The 21,091-nt window shown below is 39.9% G+C and overlaps 1 protein-coding gene across 1 annotated transcript; it reads right to left on the reverse strand.

The window, feature by feature from the left end:
- Positions 1-9,058: 9,058 nt before the first annotated feature.
- LOC111233904 (acyl-coenzyme A thioesterase 1-like) lies at positions 9,059-13,490 on the reverse strand. Its single transcript, XM_022761818.1, has 4 exons — positions 13,378-13,490; positions 11,468-11,970; positions 11,020-11,222; positions 9,059-10,206 (listed from the first exon to the last, which is right to left on the reverse strand). Exons 2-4 carry the CDS (start codon positions 11,922-11,924, stop codon positions 9,598-9,600), a joined length of 1,269 nt encoding a protein of 422 aa, XP_022617539.1. The 5' UTR covers positions 11,925-11,970; positions 13,378-13,490; the 3' UTR covers positions 9,059-9,597.
- Between the last annotated feature and the right edge of the window lie 7,601 nt (positions 13,491-21,091).

Consider the following 21,091-nt stretch of genomic DNA (forward strand, 5'->3'; position numbering starts at 1 on the left):
AAATAAAAGAGCTTTAATTTTTAGATGTTTTATTACAGTGTTTGAAAAATGATGAAAATACTACATACATTCTGTCATTGTGTTCTTATGGATGGAATTAGAGTTAAAATAAATAATTCCCTGTATTGCTGGGGACCCACACTAATCATATTTTGCTCATTGTGTATCTATTATGTATTGTGTGTGTATTTGTGTGTGTGTGCGTGGCTCCAGGATAACCAGAGAGTGTGTAGAAATGGTCATGTGTGTAAGGAATGATTAGATTATGTCCATCGTCTGCCCCCCCCCCCTTCGCAGAGAGCTCGGAGCAGTGAGGTGTGAGATCCACTTACCAAGCCTGACTCTCCTCAAACACTGGAGGAAACACTCCAGCACGCTCACACATAACGTTCCAGCACAGATGCTGAGTTATGACGGCTGCTGGGTCCAAACCTCGAGTCTGCAATAAGGAGAAAATCAGCCTTTTTAACCAGAGTGCCCCAGCAGCAGGGGTGCATACTCAGGAATCCAATTTCATGTAATTGTCTACTCATATTTTCTGAATACCTGTCGATTTTCTGAAATTATAAAAATGCATGTGAATAGCCATCATCAACCCCCCCCCCCAAACTCATGACTCTGTGGGTCTTCAATTCAAGCAATAACATTAGATGAAACTTTAATGATCTCACAGGGGAAATAGGGAAGCAGCAGCAGCAGCAGCAGCAGCAGCAAAGAATAAAATGACACCAAAAACACAAAATGGAGTTTTGATAAACATGACAAAAAAAAAAAAAAAAAAAAAAAAGATGTTAAATGTCTTTCAAGGAAGCGTTGTTGCTGATAATGGTGGCAGAGAACACTGCAGGCTTATTACCTTTCCCCACTCAGATGTGTCAGAGACAAGTTCCCCTAATGGCCACGAATATCCAGCCATCAATAATTCATCATTTCATTCAGCTAATTAGCTGCTCTTTCAGAAAACACTGTAAATGTCGAGCACATTGAACTAATTGGTTTATCTCTGTCGTAGTGAATGAACATACGAGTGGACCTGGACACTGAACCGTGAAGAGGGACAGTAGTTTTTATAAAGCCCAATAATGAATTGAAATAAGAAGCTGTTATCTCAAACAGATTTCTCTTATAAAATAATCTGGCACAGGAGGTGACTGTAGACCTATTGTTGGTTTTAGTCTTTTCATGGGATTTGTTGACAGTAAGAAAAATACAGAATAAAAACAGCCTTACACTTTAAGCTTTGAGACAGTTGGTGCTTTGATTTTTTATTTACTTGATTGCACTTCCTCTGTGATGTACAAAAAAACCAACATGTTATTTGCTCTTTTTTTTTTTTGTTTTATTGTCAAACTCGTGTGTGTGTGTGTGTGTGTGTGTGTGTGTTCATATGCGTCTATCCATCCATTTTACATTTCATTACTCTCTCCTGCTGGTGGCTTTCTTTGAAAAAGGTGTGTGAACACCTGCATGAAATAACTTTCACTCTTGTATTTTGACAATTGTATTTAAAATGAAAGTAAGTAAGCGACTGGAAGAATAAATAAACAATGACACACAGTTTAAGGATTTAAAGATCCGTGCACAGTTAAGCATTCTCTCAGAACTGTGTGGCTGTGTCACCTGTACACCTTGTCGTGACCTGTATCAGCCACTAGAGGGCAGATAGGCTAATGGAGAGCGAAGGAATCAAGACATGAAAAGAGTGAGTTACTCTTGGGGAAAAAAAAAACATTACAGTTTAATGACAAAATTGAAAACCCTGAGGCTCATGTATTTCTGTTTCTAGATGACTTTTGTTGAAAGTGACTGAAAGGCTGATTTCCCCAGAGTCCTGGAGTTTGTTTTACAGAATATTTCCCTTAAATGAGTGTTGAAACGAGTTTGACACTGTATAGATGAAACAACAGCCTACACCTGCTTTAAAACACAAGCAACTGTACTGTAGAGTCAGACTTGACTCTATGGGGACATGATTATATTTCTGGTTAGAGTTAAATTGTATTCATGTATCTAAAAGTTGAACTGAACTATAAACTTTTGCTACACCATGACATCATTTTGTGAATCTTCTTCTGTTGGCAACATCTTGTATGTCAAGTAGTTTCTGGGTTGATACCCTGGTGATGAAGACTCTGGACCTCCTCCCAACATAGGGTTCAGGTCCCCTCAAAGAGGTCCCAAGATGAATCCAAGGAGTCAAGACATGACCAAGAAAATGAGGCAGTAAAATATTATATTACATATTTCTGTAAATCAAAATGACATTTATTTTTCCTGTCTTTTATGTAAGTTTTGCTTACATAACCCCCCCCCCCATGAATTCTTGAATACTTTTTAAATCCTCCAAATGAAACAATCTGAAGGAAAAATCACTGGGCCTGCTCACAGCTCATGTCCACACACATGGGGTGAGATGTCACTGATGAAAGCTGTTAAGGGGTCACAAGCTAAAACGGGTGGGAGCCACAAGTCTAAACCAAAGTGAGGCTCGACAAAGCTATAATTTGGGATTTGTAGCAGGAGCGAAGCTCCAATGAGACTTGCCTAAACTCACTTTCTCTTTTTCAGCAAAAAAAACCCTTTTTTTTTTTCATTTTCATACAACACACATTCGCACCGGGGAACCGACAGCCAGATTTCTCCTGCTCCAGTGGAGAAGCTGAGAAGTACATGCCTTGCTCTAGGGCACAACAGCTGCCAAGGGAGGTGAAAATGAAATGTATTCTTCTGCTTGAAAGAATTCAAGCACTTTGCTGCATTTGATGGTTTTATCCTTCACCTAATTTGTTCAAGAACACAGAGTGCCACAAGTGGCATGGATTTAACTTTGTACTTTATCTTCATGCTGCGAGAGCAACTTTTGAAAGTGCCACTGTCAGTCACCCCTCATGATCATGTTACATAATGAAACCTTTTTTTCCTCCTGACACTTCCTCATCTGTCTTTCCTTTATTCTTATAGAATTCATTATATAACGGCTGCGCTCCCTCTCGTTTGAACTCTTGTCTCTTAGCTGTCACAAGATCTTAAAACGAGGCCAGGGGTTCATTTGAGGCTTTGCTATCTTTCACTCTCTCTCTCTCGCTCCTGCACACCGTTTCAATACCGTTTTGTCTCTTAAGCAGAGCTCGTGCTGTGTATGAGACGAAGCTACACTTTGCTTCACTTTATTCCATCTAAAGTCGCCATTTGTGGAAATACATCAAAGAAGAAAAGACGATAATATGCGTAAAAGTTCAGTCCAGACCAGATGACATGAACCATGTCATCTGTAATCAGGTCTGCTCTGCTCCACACTTCAATCTACTGACTCTGTCTTTGGAATTATTTCTTTTCATCCGGCATTATGGGTGGACGATAGTTACGGCTCAGTCAGGATGCTCTGAGTCCCCCATGAGACATGTGAGAAAACATAAGATACTGGTGTGTGGTATACAGTATTGCCGTTTCTCACTAATGACCTGCTCTGACTGGCTGATAGAAGTGATTGCGTCAGTGGTTCCTGATCAGCGATTGGTTCCCTCGTGGCAGCCTTTTAGGATATAAAGCCAGCTGCAGTTTGCAAACGCTTCTTTTTCTGCTTCCAGTTGGTTGTGCTGTTCTGTGATATTTGCAAGATATCTTAGTGGTTTGAGTTGTGAATGGAAGGAAAATGTGATAGGAAGCCTTTTGGTTTACTCTGTTTTCTTTAGGTAGGAGCTAAGTGGCAGAGTAGGCCCATGTCATTTATACTGTTTTTAGGACACAAATAGTTTTTTTTTAAAAATTGATTTAAACCCACTTTCTGTTTGTTTGTTTTTTGCTGTTTGTTCCCAACATCAAGCTAATGCTCTTTTTTATTCTAAGAAGCAGGGATAGAGGGGAGTCAAATTTTTTGCTGTGCCCTTTTTATCTAAGATGAGTAGTTTTGGAATTCGAAAAATCTTAGTTAAGTTTGAGTCTTATTTAAGTTGTGTGCAGAATTACTCTTTAAGTCCAGCGAGGTGTATCGTCCTACAAAACTGGACGAGTGGCACCTGGGAGGTTGTATTTTAGCTCCAAATGTTTAGCTATAGTACCATCATGAGGATGTGCAAGGCACTACGGGATTAGGAGAAGCTACAGTATATTACATCAGAAGGATGTAAATATGACATGCATAATCCATTACAGAGAGCAGTAGAATAGAGTCTAGACTTTACATCTTTACACTTGCTGAAAGGCTGATTTTATAATTGTGATCACATCTATTTTAATGGATCTATCAGAGACAGAGAAAACACAGAGTCAATAAAGTTGCATTTTCTCCTGATCATTTACAGTCTTTCTGCATAAATACATAAATCTACACATCATTAGCAGACATGTCTCAGGACTCTGTAAATACACACACCTACATGCAGCTCTGACACTTGGAAATCTTTGCAGGACGTCCACGCTGTGGAGCCCCGGCGAACCTTTGCAGGTCTCACTGGGACTAGTTGAAATGACCGAACCCGTGGGACAAACAAGCATGATTTCATGCTTTTACCAGAAGCCTGGACGTCTTTGATCGTCTGCTTTCAAAGCCTGGCTCACATAGCTCTTCGTCTGCGTCTTGGCGAAGGCCTGAGGAGAGCTGCCAAACACACGAGCCACTGAACTGCCGGGGGATTTGAATAAATGTTTCTGGAATTGCCGCTTCCTTGTTAAAAGAATTAAAAGGAGATGATATGGTAGCTCTGCTTGTTTTGGATGTATGATGCAGGGAGAGAAACAAGGGCCAAAGATAAAAAAGGTTTAGAGGCGCTTGGTTATGTAAATTAAAAGGCAATTAATGTTGCTGGATGAAAACAGTGGATCTGGATCGAACACTCTGCCTTTTCACTGATGCTCATTTATTTATGAAATCAAAGGGTGCAACATAGATCTTTCTTCATAGGTCATTACAGACTCAGATCATAATGAGCATGCTAGATTTATCTTCCAGTTAGACAAAGAAAAAAAACAAAATTTGCCACCAGGGCTGCACTGTAGCTATACCACCCAGGTTTTAGCAACCTGGGTGTTGGTCGATATCTTATAGGCTGATTACATTATTTTTAATTTTTGGCAGCGTGGAGAAAAAATGAATGAACTGCATTTATTGTAGATTTTAAAATCTAAAAACAGAAGAGGTGATAGATTAGTTTAGGAAATAAAATACTGTATATCATAATACATCTTTTTATTCATCTTTTGTAGCCTAATCTAAACAGCGTTCTCAGTCACTAAATCCATCCATCAAGACAAACACACATTTACTGCGTCTTAGAGAGGAAAATAAGTCACCCAGAGGTCTACAGCAGTAAATCTTCTTCTCATTTCTTTCAAATATATTTGGACTTTTCTCTTTTTTTTTTTTGTCTGTTAAATTCAAATGTTGACGGAATAGGAAAACATTTTGTGGATCATTGTGGACATTCCACTTATTTCCAACACAAAAGCCATGTCCCCAAGGGGGGAAAAAGCTGATTTTTGAGTAAGTGGTTAAGATTTGGGTAAGCATGAAACATATTCTAATATTATTACACAGCATTATTATCGGGCAATAAACACATTTTGAGGGGTCAGAAAGGTCAGAAATTCTATTACATCCATTTGGACTAAAATATCTGGATGTGTCTGTGAGATCTCCCCTCAGGCACCAATCAAGATAACAGATGCTGGAAACCAAGGACTTTTTTTTTTTTTTTTTCTTTTTAAAGCAGCTTGAATGTCTGAAGAAGACTGAGGGGGTTGATGTGTGATGCATTATTGAGCAAAGTGCAAGAGATTCTTCTTAAGTTTCAAATATAAAAGAGTTGCGGCTTTCAAGAGTTAGAGCTGTCTGAATTTAAATGACTGTGGGGTCTTTTTTATTCCACTAATGCGTCCCATCTTCTGATGCTAACGACACTTCTAGTCAGGTTGTGCTGGTTCACAGCATAATCAGAACTACAGGACAGAAAAAACCTGCACAAAACTGTTTCTTCAGCAAATGAAATCGCTCAAATAAATAAATAAATTTGCGCCAGATGGGAACAGAGATCCTGCCTCCCATCAGCCCTTGTCATTAGCCTGCTGGGCTAATTACACAGTGTAGACGACATGTATAGAGCCTAATAATACACAGGGGTGACAAGATAGCCTGTTAAACACACAGCTCAAACCAACACAGTTGCGACTGTCACTGGTTTCTGCTCTGGCTAACCAGAGCAATTTAACACAGCTGGTCGAACGTGGAAAAAGGAAAAAAAACAAACAAACACATGCATACACCGCCTCGGTTATGTTCACTGCTAATGTGTTTCCAAGGTGATCATTTGTCGAACGTATCCCATGAATTAAATATCAGTTTATGTAACTATAGCCTATACCGTGACTTAATTAGTATCTCAATCACTTCTTTAAGTTTTATTTTTTATTTTATTTTATTATTTTTATCCCCTCCTTAATGGTTTCTTGGAACTTTGGGGTTCTTTTTTTGCATCACTTTGTATGTGTTATTTTCCAATGCATAATAGTAATAGCACATAAACCTAATTTCTATGAGACGAGGTTGTCAAGACATCTGACCAAGAAATAAATCACACAGAGTAGAATTGCTGACTAAATTAGAGAAACTGTATATAGGCCTATACCCAGCAGTGTTCTTCTGAAAGAAGACTCAAGTGACTACAGGTGAATTTTCATTTTTAGCTGCTACATCAAGACAAGGTGCTGGAGCCTGTCTACACATCAAAATCTAGATTCTTTAAATATGCTCACAAACTCCAGCACAAAAATACAGTTGATTAAAAAAAAACTGAACCGCAGCACGTGTAGAAAACTGCTCAAACCTGGGCAAGCTGTGCATACATCTGCAGTGGTTAAACTCTTGTGTTTGAAGTTAAACCCTGGGCAGATAGGGTTTCACTATCCTCAAATAGATTCATATCACAAAAAAAAAAAACACACACACACACACAAAAAAAAACGTGTTTCAGTATCAGGATGTTTGCTCTTTGATTTTGTTTCCCCTTTCAGCACCGCTTCCTGCTTCCTTGTCATTATTACTCATTAAAAATACAGCAGTTATAGCTGGTGTACACGAGGTGCCTGCAGCTACAATCACAACACATGCCGGCATGATGGATATCCTGTCAGAGGCAGACTGGCATTTGTTCTCAATCACAGAAGCAATGGCAGACTGCTGTAAGCTTAAATCAAAGTGATGGAAACTGTAAAACATCAGTGTGGTAATAGTACGAGAGCATAGCTTCTTTGTGTCTGTTTATGCTGCTGCTGCGACTGATGGAGCACTGAGATTTATGATGCAGGCTTATAATTTTAGGCCCAACTAGAACAGCCCTGGATGTTTTTAAACTTTCCTAAACCTCCCTTACTTTTCGCTACTCTACAAAACACACGATTAAACAGAGCAAGGAGATGAAAGAAGTGAGCTAGAGAAGTGAATTCAGGTCCAGGTTCAAAAGTTCAAATGTGGGTGTAAAAGGGAAACAAGATCACATGAGATCTCAGTGCCACACGGGAGTTGTAGCTGTCAAAGCCTCATTCCGCAGTCGCAAGTTTTATCTTTGCTGACGAATGAGATGTTCACATTTTACGATTCAGTGCAGATAGTATCTAAAATCAGGACCAAGTCTGTTGCACAAAGATGCTCACAGATACAAGAATTTAAGTTCTCTCAGTAGTTGTGTGCTTATGGTGAAGTGTAAATAAAGATGGACGTAGATGCAGATGCAGTGTTATGTGCCGCATGCTGGTCAACAGCAGCCGGACAAACACATTTTGTTTAGGATATGATCCTAAAAAACTGCAAAGACGTGTTTCACCTTTTCAGAGAGTCAAATGAACGAAAATGCACTGACACTAGTAAAACAGGAATCTACAAGAAGACAACTAGTAGAGAACTGAAGTTCTGCTCTTTCTAGAAACAACACACATGACCTCCAGGGGCTTTTAGGCAGGAAGTCTTCTCTTTAAGGCCTCTGAGTTCATTAGAGATAGTTTTGAAGTTTCGATCGGTAACAAACAAACCTTGAAAAATTGGCCTAGCATTTAGCTGGTTATCAACGTACTCTTTCACCAATGTGAAAGGTTCTTGTTATGCTTTGCCAGAATATTCAACTGCAGAATCATACTTTATATTCCACACACTGAGGCCTTTCACAAGTGCATATACTTACAGCACAGTGGGCTGCAATAAAAATGGAATTCCTAACAATCTGTGAGGCTAGATTTATGCGTATTTGTCACGTTGCTGGGGTGCAGGAAGTGATTTGTAGAGCTAAGCATCAGATCTCATACCACTGACGGCCAGTGCAGCACCACAACACTAGATGCATGCGTCATAATTTATAGGGCTGCTTTTTTGCTGTAATTTTGTACCCCAGAGTAAACACATTCTTTTATTTGCTTTGTGATACAGTGGCATGTGGGACTGCAGTGAAAAACTCTTCAACAGATCAAAACACACACAATATGGCCAGACATTGGGAACCAAATCATAGCAATGGAAGTTACGTGCATGGGCAAAAACAAATCCACTTTTGCTGAGGAAGACAGAAGCTCAAATATAAGCTCAACCTCAAGTTCCTGATGTTTCTACATCTCTTTGTGCAGGTAGTGGAACAAATTATTCCCTGCCTTTCAAAAGCCAGAGGTGGCTGAGAGCTCTGTCGAGCTGAAATGACATAAAAGGTGCAGTCACACACAGAAACACAAAGAACCGGAGAGGAAGAGAAGGTGCGTTTCAACAATGCTGCCTCATAAATCGGGGAGGCAGATCAAGGCTGCTTCTGCTATCTTGATGAACTTACACTATGGTGAGCTTGCCGGGAACAATAACCTGTTATCTCTTATTTCTCAAAAATGAGAGAGAGAGGGTGAAATAGTTCCCAGTAAGTCAGGTTTCGTTCCCTGTCTTTCTTTTTTTAGCTCTGTTCTGTTTTGCCAAGGCTGGTTCGATGTGACGAGCTGCTGAGTGCTGTACGGTGAATAAAGGGAAGGTTGAAACATTAACTCATAAAAAGCTTTACAATTTCCCATCACGTGTTCTTCAATACAACTAAATACAAGAGCCATGAAAATGAACTGCATGAATGACGTGACCTATTTACCACATTTTAATCTATTGTGCATACAAAATGATGTGTAAATGTTTTATTGCACCTTAAAAATTCATATTCAGTATTCAAAATAGAAAATAAAGTCCTAAATTCTGCAGTCTTATTGTCTCAAGTTCAGAAAATTTAATTATTTCAAAATGTATACCATTATTTCAGTCTTTCAGCACAGTAAACATTTCCTTTCTAATGTCTTGCACCCACTGTATAATAATTATCATCTAGACAAAAAGTTATTATGCACTACTTTTCACATTAAACCACTAAAGCCACCTATATATAGTGAGCTGGGTTTTTTGAAGGCATCATAAAGTCCAGAAATTTTAAACAAATTACATAATTCCAAAAAAAATGCAGAAAGTAAGTTTTGTGAGTAAGGAATAAACAGACAGTGAGCTACAAGTTCACTTGGGTCAAAAAATTGTGGAAACATGAAACCAACATTAAAACAAGTTTATTTCTTCTAATGTTTCTATCAGTGTATTTACACCTATAACTTGGCTATAGTCTGAGTAGCATCTACGCTCAGGTGAGCTCTGAAGAACTCCTGGATCTTCTTCCACAGGTGGACTTCAGCTGCTGCGTGGGACCGGGCCTCACCCCCCCACAGGACTGGTTTACCCGCAAGCCAGTGAAAGCTGGAGGGGCAGTAGGGTCCATAAGGTGGCTCTAGGTAATGTCCTGCTCCAGGGTAGCTCACACTTTCAAAGTTCTCCTTCCCATGATGCTTCAGTCTCTCCACCATCTCATCCATATAAGCCTTAGTGTCCCAGTTGAGGTCGTCCTCTGCGGCTGCAAAGAGGAAACGTCCCTTGGCTTGTTCAATGGGGACCAGGGTGGCCTTGTTCTCCTCTGCCAGGGGATTGTGCAAAACATTCTTGACCATGTTGGCTCCTGACTCAGTGGGAATCATCTTGCTCAAGTCAAACATTAATGCAGGGAGGATTTGGCTTTTCTTATAGTAGAGGGGTAAAGCTGTATTGGCACAGCAGCCATTGATCCACACTGTGGCCTCAACATCTGGCAGGTAAGAGGCGACTGAAAGTGCAACATCTCCCGTTTTTGAAATGGTAAGTACGCCAACTCCTTTACTGCCCACCTGTGGAAAAGAAAAATGCAACGTTAGCTGCTTTTTCATTGTATTTTTTTCTAGTCATTGTGAAGTCACACAGATGAGCTCTTTAACAGATGCATGTGTTTTCCACTTCATCCAATAGACTAGAGACGCTCTTCTCGAGCCAGGCCTGAGAGGAGCTCAACAAAGACGAGCATCAGGCTCTGCGTAAAGGAGCAACGTGGGGCTGCCTGCTTATAAAACTGAGCATGGACCAGAGGCGCAGTGTCAGGAAAGGCAAACCAGGCAAATGCTTGGGCCATCGAAGGGAAAAGGGGCCCCTAATGGCCCCTCATATTGGTATATTTTGCAATGACAACTAGAAACCCCCTTAAACTTCCCAAGGACACTATACAGTGCACTGGTCTCTGGTCTCTGACCATGTTTGCTTTAGCTAGTGACTGCATGTGAGGTATTCAAGGAACAGACCTCTAATACTCTACATGTGAGGCATTTAGGGAACATCTGTAAATTGTAGCCTCTGCTAATAGTCTTTATTTGGGGGGATTCTTGCAGTCTCTGGTTCAGTCCTGGATAGGGCACTGCCTGGGGACTCTACTGTTCTGTTGGCCCACATGGACAATACAAGGGAAATATTTGGGTAATCACTTAAAGAAAGAGTAATGGATACAAGCACACCAAATGAGTTTCTTTCACAGGATGGCTGGGCTCGTTGTGAAGAGCTCAGAACAGCCGGAGCAAGGTCAAAGTAATAACACACTGTAACAGACACAAGCAGATGAAGAAATGTGTCCCCAAAAATCAAAATCAAGATTCTCAAAGATCCAGAAAAATCACCTTGTCTTGTTTTTTTAAAAACTGTATTGCTTCCTCAAAATAATCCAGATGAAGCTCTTTAATGTTACTGGGCATGTCGTCATGGCCGTACGCCACAACAGACAGAACCACAAATCCTCGACTGGCCAGCAGAGAGGCCCTTTTCTCGGACAAAGCTCCTCCTAAAATGTAGAGCTCCAGCACGGCAGGGAACGGACCTCTTCCTGGACCAGAGGACATACGACAAAGCAAAATGACATACAGCTAATATATGATGATGCATTTTAGCCAGTACAATGGCACAGCTTTTGTTAGTTGTTCATAGGAAAACAATGGACTTTGCACAAAGCAGAAACTGTAACCCATGGCTACAGAGACAATATTAGATGGGATAAATTCATTCTTGGTTTGTCTTCTAATAAATTCTATTAATTAAAGTCTAAAAATATGCAACATTAAAGCAAGTAACCGGGGGGAGTAAACAGGACTCCACGAGTATTCCCCTCTCTGACAGGGCGCCGGATGACACCGTCTCCAATCAGAATCCTCTCATTGGTCACTTCTGCCAGCATCCTTCCCTCCCCCTCCTCTTCATGGACAGAGAACCTCACCACATGAGGATTCAGTGAATTCTTTATTTGAAACTTTTTGTGCAGGGTGTCCGGCCTCATCGACCACAGCAGACCCATGGGTTCAACCCCGACGTAGCTCCCGCTGAGTGAGGGGTCACTGACCAGGTCGATCTCCCCGCTCCCATCAGCCCTGTAGGTGGCCGAGGAGCTGAACACCACCCCTCTCTCGTCTGTTGACCTGGCTCTCAGGGCGACCACCTGTCTCGACCTCAGCCCAGACACCTTCACCTGTATGGGCTCGTCGAACAAACATCTGGCGCTCGGCAGCAGCCTCAGTCTGACTTGGAAGGACATCTCTTCTGAAGCTAAAGATCCTCTCTTCACAGCTTTAGACTTTGATCTGTAACAAAGTAAAAAGGACAGTCACTATTTCTGGTCAGTGTGACAGAGCAGACACAAAATCAATCAATCACAAGTGCAACAATTCCACCATGATTAAACTAATTTAAGAAATAGATCACATCACTAATCATGAACTGTCCCTCTGATACACATATTTAAATAGTTTTACTGTATGTTCCCATGCTTTTCAGTAAATAAGTATCTTGACAAGAATATAAACATGTGAACTGGTGACACTGCTTCACTAAAGTGATATAGTGTATTACTGCCATTGCAGTGTTATTGCAGCAGGCTTAAGTGGGTTACATCTGTTGTGTCAATGCATCAGATTCATATTTAATCACAACTCATATCTTACATGTGGCTCAGATTTTGTTTTCAGAATGTAAACATAAGAATACTTCTGAGTATTTTTAAGAGCAAGAAGTAATTGTCTGGTATTTAGGTATTTAGGTGCTTGGTATCCAAAGTGGCTAATGTGAAAGTAAAGGAAGCACGCACATGCAGACACATATGTGTGTGTGTGTGCCCTGTGCACAGATGATGGACAATCAGTTATATGCATCAAAGTCAAGCAAAGCAAATGTCACTGAGTGTTTAACCTCATTGGGCTGTTGCCATTGTCTGAATTCAAGTTTTCCACTTCCAAATATGAAATACCATGACGACACAAGAGAACACGACTTCGCTGGACAATGCTTAACATACTGAGCATATAGCCAGACAGTGGAAAAGTGTAGGCTGTGACAATAGTAAAAAAATGTCCTTGGTACTTTTTATGGTGACAGTTAACTGACTTAAATGACATACATGATCAACACGGCTGATTAATACTGCCAATTGTCATATCATATTGTGTGCAGCAGGTCCAATTTGATTCTATTTAGTTAAGTGTCCTGCTTCATTGTACCACACGGTCTTTCACAAAACCAAATGTTGTTTCTCAAAAAGTGTGTAGATTGAATTTTTGAAATATGAAAATAGAAATTAATGATCACTGAAAAACTCTGCCATCTCCATGGGCCCATGCTCTAGTCTTCTCCACCACTACGTCTGATTTGATAGGTGATTTATATACACGTCCACTAAGTTGATGATTAGTTATAATGTTGATAATGTTGCTGATGCTTTATAATACAGGACATAACTTCATCAAGTCTTTTGCAGCTCTTATGTTTGAAAATCTGTTGAAAACAGTGAAATACAGTATGTGCAAACACAGTCTATACTGGTGACCTATTATATAATATCATAGACCTGTAAATAGGACATTGTATTATACAGTGTAAATAAGTTTTGCTCACAGATAAGATAGTTGGGTCACGGAAGGACAGATGGCAGAAACGTACAGTGGACAGGGCTTAACATGAAGAATTTTCGTGGATAAGAAATGATGTTAACTTACCTGTGAATCTTATTTTCACTCTCATTAATATTTAAAACAAATATCACTGGGAACAAAATGTAAAACGAATTGTTTACAGGAGCGTATGTTCACACACACAGAGTAGTTAGAAGTCCCGGAGGTCTGAGAACAAGCCGACAGGAAGCTGTGGCTGCTTCACAATAAAAGCCTTACAAAGGGTGGGATGTAAAAAGCTTTAATTGCGATCAGCGAAAGGAAGTATCGTGTTCATATCATCATGAACTTAACCCGGAAATACACAGTGGACCTCGAGGAAGCTCAGTTACATAAGCCGAAACAGCAAAGAACGGAAAAAACATTAAAAGCACTTACAGGTGCTTATCTGGAGAGTCTTATACCGCCATCTAGTGGTCAGAGTGACGCTTGACAGGCTCCTGACAGAAACTCATGTCATTGAGAGTGTGGGAGAAAGACAAAGACGCAGACACAGATAGAGATCTGGTGAGAAAAAACATCTCACAAGCATGATTAATTTCACGTACTAGCGCATGGCAGAAATAATAACCGTCTAATTACAGCGGGATACAGCTGAGCGCTGCAATGATTAGTTGATTGATCAGTTCAAAGAAGAGCCCGTGATTTGGTAATGGACTGAAACTACGGTGAAAGGCGAGGCCCCAGACGTTGGCTTAATGTCGATCACCGCCGAAACAAGTAACATGAAGTTGTTTGCTTCACAATAGAAATCTCACAGACGCTGATCCGCAGAAATTTTAATTGTGAAGTACTGACAGCAAGTGTAGTTTTGTATTGATAAACGAAAAACTAGAAAGTATTATATATGTATTATTCATAGAATTTATACATAGTTTTCAGACCCCTTCACTTTTTGCACACGTTGTTTTGTGAATAGGTATTTAGGTACTTGGTATCCAAAGTGGCTAATGTGAAAGTATAGGAGGCACACACATGCAGACACATATACAGTATGTGTGTGTGCCCTGTGCACAGATGATGGACAATCAGTTATGTCATATAGTTGTCATATGCATACTTAATCCATGTCTGTCCTCCCAGACACAAAAGGAAAAGACACTTGTCTATGTGTCCCCTTCAACAGAAGATGACAAGGCAATAAATTAACTGTAGAGCCATAATTCAGAGGGCACTTGGAGAAAGCTCTGGTCAAACTAACACATAAAGAGAGGGAATGAGACTACAGACAAAGAAGTTCATTTATTACATGATAGGAAGTGGAAGTGATGAAGAAAAGGTAGAAATGTGACCTACTTTCAGTAAATGTAGCTGTCCATCATAAAAAAAGAAAATGATTAGTTGCAGGTTTAAAAGTTCCCTCTTTGCTTCACTGTGTCCTGATGATGCAATGGTTTAAGTGTTTAATGTTTAATGTATTTAATCTGAACTGCTGCCACAGCACCGCGTTCTGTTTGGACCTATGAGGAATGTGTGTGTGTGTGTGTGTGTGTGTGTGTGTGTGTGTGTGTGTGTGTGTGTGTGTGAGAGTTCTTTGGCAGGCTGGAAGGACAGTTAGTGTTTTGCCTCTTGCACATTCGTATATGCACCAAAGTCAATCAAAGCAAATGTCACTGAATGTTTAACCTCATTGGGCTGTTGCCATTGTCTGAATTCAAGTTTTCCACTTCCAAATATGAAATACCATGACAACACAAGTGAACATGACTTCACTGGACAATGCTTAACATACTGAGCATATAGCCAGACAGTGGAAAAGTGTATGCTGTGACAGTAACTGTTGCAAATATACTACTAATAATAATAATGATAATAACATATCTAGCCTTAAGTTGCTTTGAGTTCCATCTCTTCCTTAATTGATTAATATTATGTGGCCATTATTTGCAAATGTGTGTAGAGATTGCGAAACTATAGTTTGTATGTGTGTTCTCAGATTTGTGCATGTGTAAAAGAATCTGCAAATATATGCACCCTAAAAACTGAATGTAAATTTACCTATACAGGTACAGGGTCCTTCACACATTTACACAGTCCACACACACACACACACACACACACACACACACACACATGGACTGAGGTTCACAAGTCTGCACACATGTATAATAAAACTATGACAAGCAGCACATCTTGCTTTATCTGACGGCTTGAGTTTGGCATGGACAACCTTGTATTACAAACAGTGATGATATAGACTGAGTTAGGGCTGCAACTAACAACTAGAAAATTCCAGGGAAATTTTGCCACGGGGGCTACTGCCGGGATGAGTACATGATTTATTTCCAGTGTTCAAAAGTCACCCTGATCATATTCTGGTTTTGAGAAATGTCTTGATATAAAAGACTCTGATATAAAACAATGTCACATCCCTCCATCATGTATTATGTGGGAAATATCTCATATTCTGTGTTGTTTTTTTTAATAAAACAAGAGGCAACATGTCTTCAAACTGGCATTTAAAGGGTTAAAATCCTGAAAACTAATAAACATTTGGTAGGTTTGAGCAGAACTGAAGTGGTTTAAGAGATGTATGCAAAAAAAAGCAGAAAAAAATATTGATATATGATGATTTTATAGCATTTTCTTTGTGTGTCCTTTTTTGGACGCGAGGAACCCCAGAGGGTACAAAATGTGTTACCAGTGTATAATAGACCTGTAACAGTAACTGACATTAGATTTTAAAAATATGTCAAAAAAGACACTTTCTTGCAGAAATCCATACCTTCAGCTGTAACACAGCCAAAATGATCAGCAAATCAAAAAAGAAAAGTGAAGAAAATGTCCAAAAAAGGACAGAGGGACCCCTGAGGGTTAATAAATCCCATGAACCGCTATTTAAATTACCACTATTATGTTTTTTTCTGTGCTAAATTTAACATTACTGGGGAGGAGAGCAACGCGACTAGAAGTGACAGCGAGAGAGGGCTAGTAGCTTCTCTCCTCTGTCTCAGCGGAGACTGTCACAACTATAATTATTATACTAATATATAATAATTATAATATATCAATATTTTTTTCTGCTTTTTTTTGCATACATCTCTTAAACCACTTCAGTTCTGCTCAAACCTACCAAATGTTTATTATTTTTTAGGATTTTAACCCTTTAAATGCCAGTTTGAAGACATGTTGCCTCTTGTTTTATTAAAAAAAACAATACAGAATATGAGATATTTCCCACATAATGATGGAGGGATGTGACATTGTTTTATATCAGAGTCTTGGACATGTCAAAGATTAGCAGTAACACTGATTTCATTGCATTAGTAGTTTTTGTGCAGTTTAAGATTTAAATTGTTACTCCCTCTTCGGACCCTCATGGCTCCATCCTTTTTTTCTTACTCTTCTTATTCACTTCTAAATATTATACACCAAAATATGTTCAAAAATTATTTAAAATACTCCACTGTGTAATTTTTTTAATTTATTTAGCACTTAATAAAAAATACAAATTCAAAGAAATGACCAAAAAAAAAAGATCAGTGCAGGGAGAGGCAGAAAGCCCAAACAGGCGTATATTAAGTAATAAAGGAAATATTAAATAATAAAATTTCAAAAAATTATAAAGAAAACTAAGACAAAAGTATTCAAATCTGCCCAAATTCTGGGCAGATTTGAATACAGTTAACTGACTTAAATGACGTACATGATTATCGCGGCTGATTAATTCTGCCAGTTGATTTATCAATAAATTCATAATATCAATATCATAGTGTGCAGCAGGTCTGATTTGATTCTATTTAGTTAGGTTCACAAAACCAAATGTTGTTTCTCAAAAAGTGTGTAGATTGAATTTTTGAAATATGAAAATAGTCATTAATGATCACTGCAAGACTCCTACTCTAGTCTTCTCCACCACTACGTCTGTTTTGATAGGTGATTTATATACATGTGCACTAAATTGATGATTAGTTACAATGTTGATAATGTTGCTGATGCTTTATAATACAGGACATAACTTCATCAAGTCTTTCCACTCTGCCATGTTGCAGCTCTGATGTTTGAAAATCTGTTGAAGACAGTGAAATACAGTATGTGCAAACACTATACTCTATACTGGTGACCTATTATATAATATCATAGACCTATCAGACCCCTTCACTATTTGAACACGTTGTTTTGTGAATGCATAAATCCTTTACAGTGGCTGATTGTAAGAGAAAGTGGACAGCACGATTTTGTGCATTTGTTCTGCTCGTTTTCCTGAGTTCCTGTTTATATATGAACTGCAGACAAATCCATTGGTTACTTACTTACTTTAAAAAAAACAAACACTCAGTGTTACTAACCTGTACTTAAATCCAGTGTAAACCTAAACACTGTTGCAACAGCAGGTGCTGATTGTGAATGGAGCTCTGTGCAACTGTAAACATTGACCGGCAGAGGGCGCTCACAAATCATCGTTTGTCTCAAAACTATCAGTGGGTTTTACAGATCAGAGACCAAGTTACAAAACATCAGAGGTGAAAAATAAGAAAATACATTTATTAGCTCATTTATTAGCAGATATAGGCCTAAGTGTTTACCATGGTATTTACCAAGAATAATAACTCTATAAACAAGTAATCACTGGCAATATAGTAAAATACAATTGAAAAAATGTAATATAATAAAATATCTCTTCATAAGAGAGGTGATTATTGCTGACAAATAGCAAAGCAGTTGTTGTACCATCAATAACTGAAAGCAGGATTTACCAAATACTGGAAGAATTGTGGAATAGTGAGGCTACGCTGACATTCAGTATGTCAAACAATGCCAAACCACACCACCCCACCCCACCACAGTGAGCCACAGTGTTAGGGACTTTTAGTTGTGTCAAAAGAAATTGTGAAATTTTGAAATCAACCAACTTGTTCACATGTTTCTATCAGTGTATTTACACCTATAACTTGGCTTTAGTGTGTGTATCATCACAGCTCAGGTGAGCTCTGAGGAAATCCAAGATCTTCTTCCACAGGTGGACTTCAGCTGCTGCGTGGGACCGGGCCTCACCCCCCCACAGGACTGGTTTACTCGCAGCCCTATTAAAGCTGGAGGGGCAGTAGGGTCCATAAGGTGGCTCTAGGTAATGTCCTGCTCCAGGGTAGCTCACACTTTCAAAGTTCTCCTTCCCATGATGCTTCAGTCTCTCCACCATCTCATCCATATAAGCCTTAGTGTCCCAGTTGAGGTCGTCCTCTGCGGCTGCAAAGAGGAAACGTCCCTTGGCTTGTTCAATGGGGACCAGGGTGGCCTTGTTCTCCTCTGCCAGGGGATTGTGCAAAGCATTCTTGACCAAGTAAGCCCCTGACTCAGTGGGAATCATCTTGCTCAAGTCAAACATTAATGCAGGGAGGATTTGGCTTTTCTTATAGTAGAGAGGTGTGGCCACGTTGGCGCTGCAGCCACTAATCCACACTACAGCCTCAACACTTGGCACAAAAGCAGCAAGTGAAAGTGCAATATCTCCCGCCTTTGATCGAGCAACAACACCAACTCCTTTACTGCCCACCTGTGAAGACGATGTGAGGAAAAATATGATGCTGATGTGATGGAACAGATGTGTTTTGGCTTGTGTGGAGTTCATTGCCTGACTTTTTGTTCAACAGAGTGTTATCAATCTGACATCCAAGCAAGCAAGGACATTGTCTGACTGATTGTCAATTCATTTTCCATAGCCTACATGTAAAACTCATCATAAAGAGGACTTTCACCTGATTTGAGTAGATAAGAGAGGAGGGTTTTTTTACTCACAACAATTATACACATTAGAGGTGATAAAAAAAATTGAATGATTAAGGTGAAACATAATCACAATTTAAAAAGTGGATGAAATGTAGAGGTCTCCTCAAGCATGGGGGCTCAATAATTTACAAGGAAATCTGTATAACCAATATAATTAGTAAATTATATGATAAAGCTGAATAAGAACATGCATTTTAAGCTCCTTTAAAGCAGTATGACTTTGTGCCAATATAACAAAAGCTAGATGCCAGTTGTTATTGTCATACACTGAGGACAAAACATAATTTTTGCCTTGGAAATGCAATATCTCGCGGGCTCCTCAAGGGAATCCCTTCGAATTTTGCACAAATGTCCACTTGGACTCAAGGATGAACTAATTAGACTTTGGTGGTCAAAGGTCAAAGGTCAAGGTAACAGTGACCTCACAAAACACCTTTAGCCATTAACCAAGATTCCACACAGCAATTATTACCAAATTTCACACAAATGGTAATTATTTTATATGACTGGATGAAGAGGGATGTGACCTGAAACTAGTTTTAGTGGCACATAACCACGAGGCGGTAATTTAGTTAGTTTCATTGTATATATCAGTACTAATTAGCAGGTATTGTTGTTTGCGCTCACCTAGCTTGTTAACTAGCTAGTATCCAGCAAATAAATTAGCTGATTAAAAATGGTCATTGAGACCACATGACCTTAACAAAGAAGACTACCCAAGTTGGAGGTAAACAAAGAAACTACTCAAAATGGCCGCTGGACCACCTGGTGTGTGGGGGAGGGAAGGTGTGAGTTTCTAGCTCATGCAATCTAAAGGTACCAGGTTAGAGGGAGGTTAGCTTCATGCAGGTTCTAGAACTGAGACCTACTACAGGTATGTGTGTGAACATACAAGTACTCGATTAACTGTATGGCTAACCACAACCTAAGCAAACATTACAACAACAAGACATTAATCAACATGTACATTAACAAAGTTAAAACTTATGCTGCTTAGATGTGCTGTGTAACGCTGTGCTATAAGAGATTAGGCCCAGTCAGTTAACGTTACCTAGTCCTTGGAACAAAAGAAAAAGAGGTCCTTTCCAGTGTTGTTGAAGTGTCCAGTGAGTTGGGTGGCTTTCTGGTGGAGTAGAGTCCTGTCTGGCTGTGTTGCTTCCGCTGTTCCACGCTAACTCTGCTGTGGCTCCTGTTGCTTGGAAAATCAGCTGGCTGACCTTGTGTTGTAGCCGCTGATTCTGAAGACTTTCAGTTAATCCTAAACAGGTCGATGTTGTTGAGGAGAATGTTGCAGTCTGCCGTGGGCAGGCTGGCAAGAGCGCTGTTGTCTCAGGTAGCAGGGCTGACCTGGGCCTGGGCCTTGGTGCTCCTTGACGAGCCAAGAGGGAAGAGGAGCTGCTCTCCTGAGCAAGCCAAAAAGAGAAGAGAGAAGACAAAAGAAGGAGATCTTGTTTTGTGTGGTGACACCCTGGGGGGTCACATGTCACAAACTGAGTGTGTGTGTGTATTTGTGCGTGTGTGTGTGTGTGTGTGTGGGGGGGGGGGGGGGGGGTTGTCCCCAGGTGTGAATAGTGATGAACTGTGAGGAAATTAGTTCCTTTGTCTGTGGAACAAAGAAACATCCCAACACATATATGTGTGTGTGTGCCCTGTGCACAGGTGATGGACATTCAGTTATGTCGTATAGTTGTCATATGCATACTTAATCCATGTCTGTCCCTTTCAGACATAAAAAGACAAGACACCTGTCTATGTGTCCCCTTCGACAGAAGATTACGATAAATTAACTGTAGAGCCATAATTCAGAGGGCACTTGGAGAAAGCTTTGGCCAAACTAACACATAAAGAGAGGGAAGGAGAACAAAGACAAAATGGTTTGGATGCTTATTTCCACATTCCCATTGATCCCCCTCATCGGAAGTATCTGAGATTCGCTTTTCAGGGGATAGCTTACGAGTTTGTGCTACTGCCATTCGGTCTGTCTTTGAGCCCAAGGATGTTTGTGAAATGCACCGAGGTGGCATGAGCTCCG

The sequence above is a fragment of the Seriola dumerili genome, unplaced genomic scaffold (genome assembly GCF_002260705.1).
Source record: "Seriola dumerili isolate Sdu_G_001 unplaced genomic scaffold, Sdu_1.0 BDQW01000432.1, whole genome shotgun sequence".
Classification (NCBI taxonomy): Eukaryota; Metazoa; Chordata; class Actinopteri; order Carangiformes; family Carangidae; genus Seriola; species Seriola dumerili.

Coding starts and splice junctions, on each gene's coding strand:
- LOC111233904 (XM_022761818.1), bottom strand. CDS start 11,924: ATGTCCTTCCAAGTCAGACTGAGGCTGCTGCCGAGCGCCAGATGTTTG. Junction 11,223..11,467: donor AGTCCTGTTTACTCCCCCCG/GTTACTTGCTTT, acceptor CCTCTGGTCCAG/GAAGAGGTCCGTTCCCTGCC. Junction 10,207..11,019: donor TTTTAAAAAAACAAGACAAG/GTGATTTTTCTG, acceptor TCTTTTCCACAG/GTGGGCAGTAAAGGAGTTGG.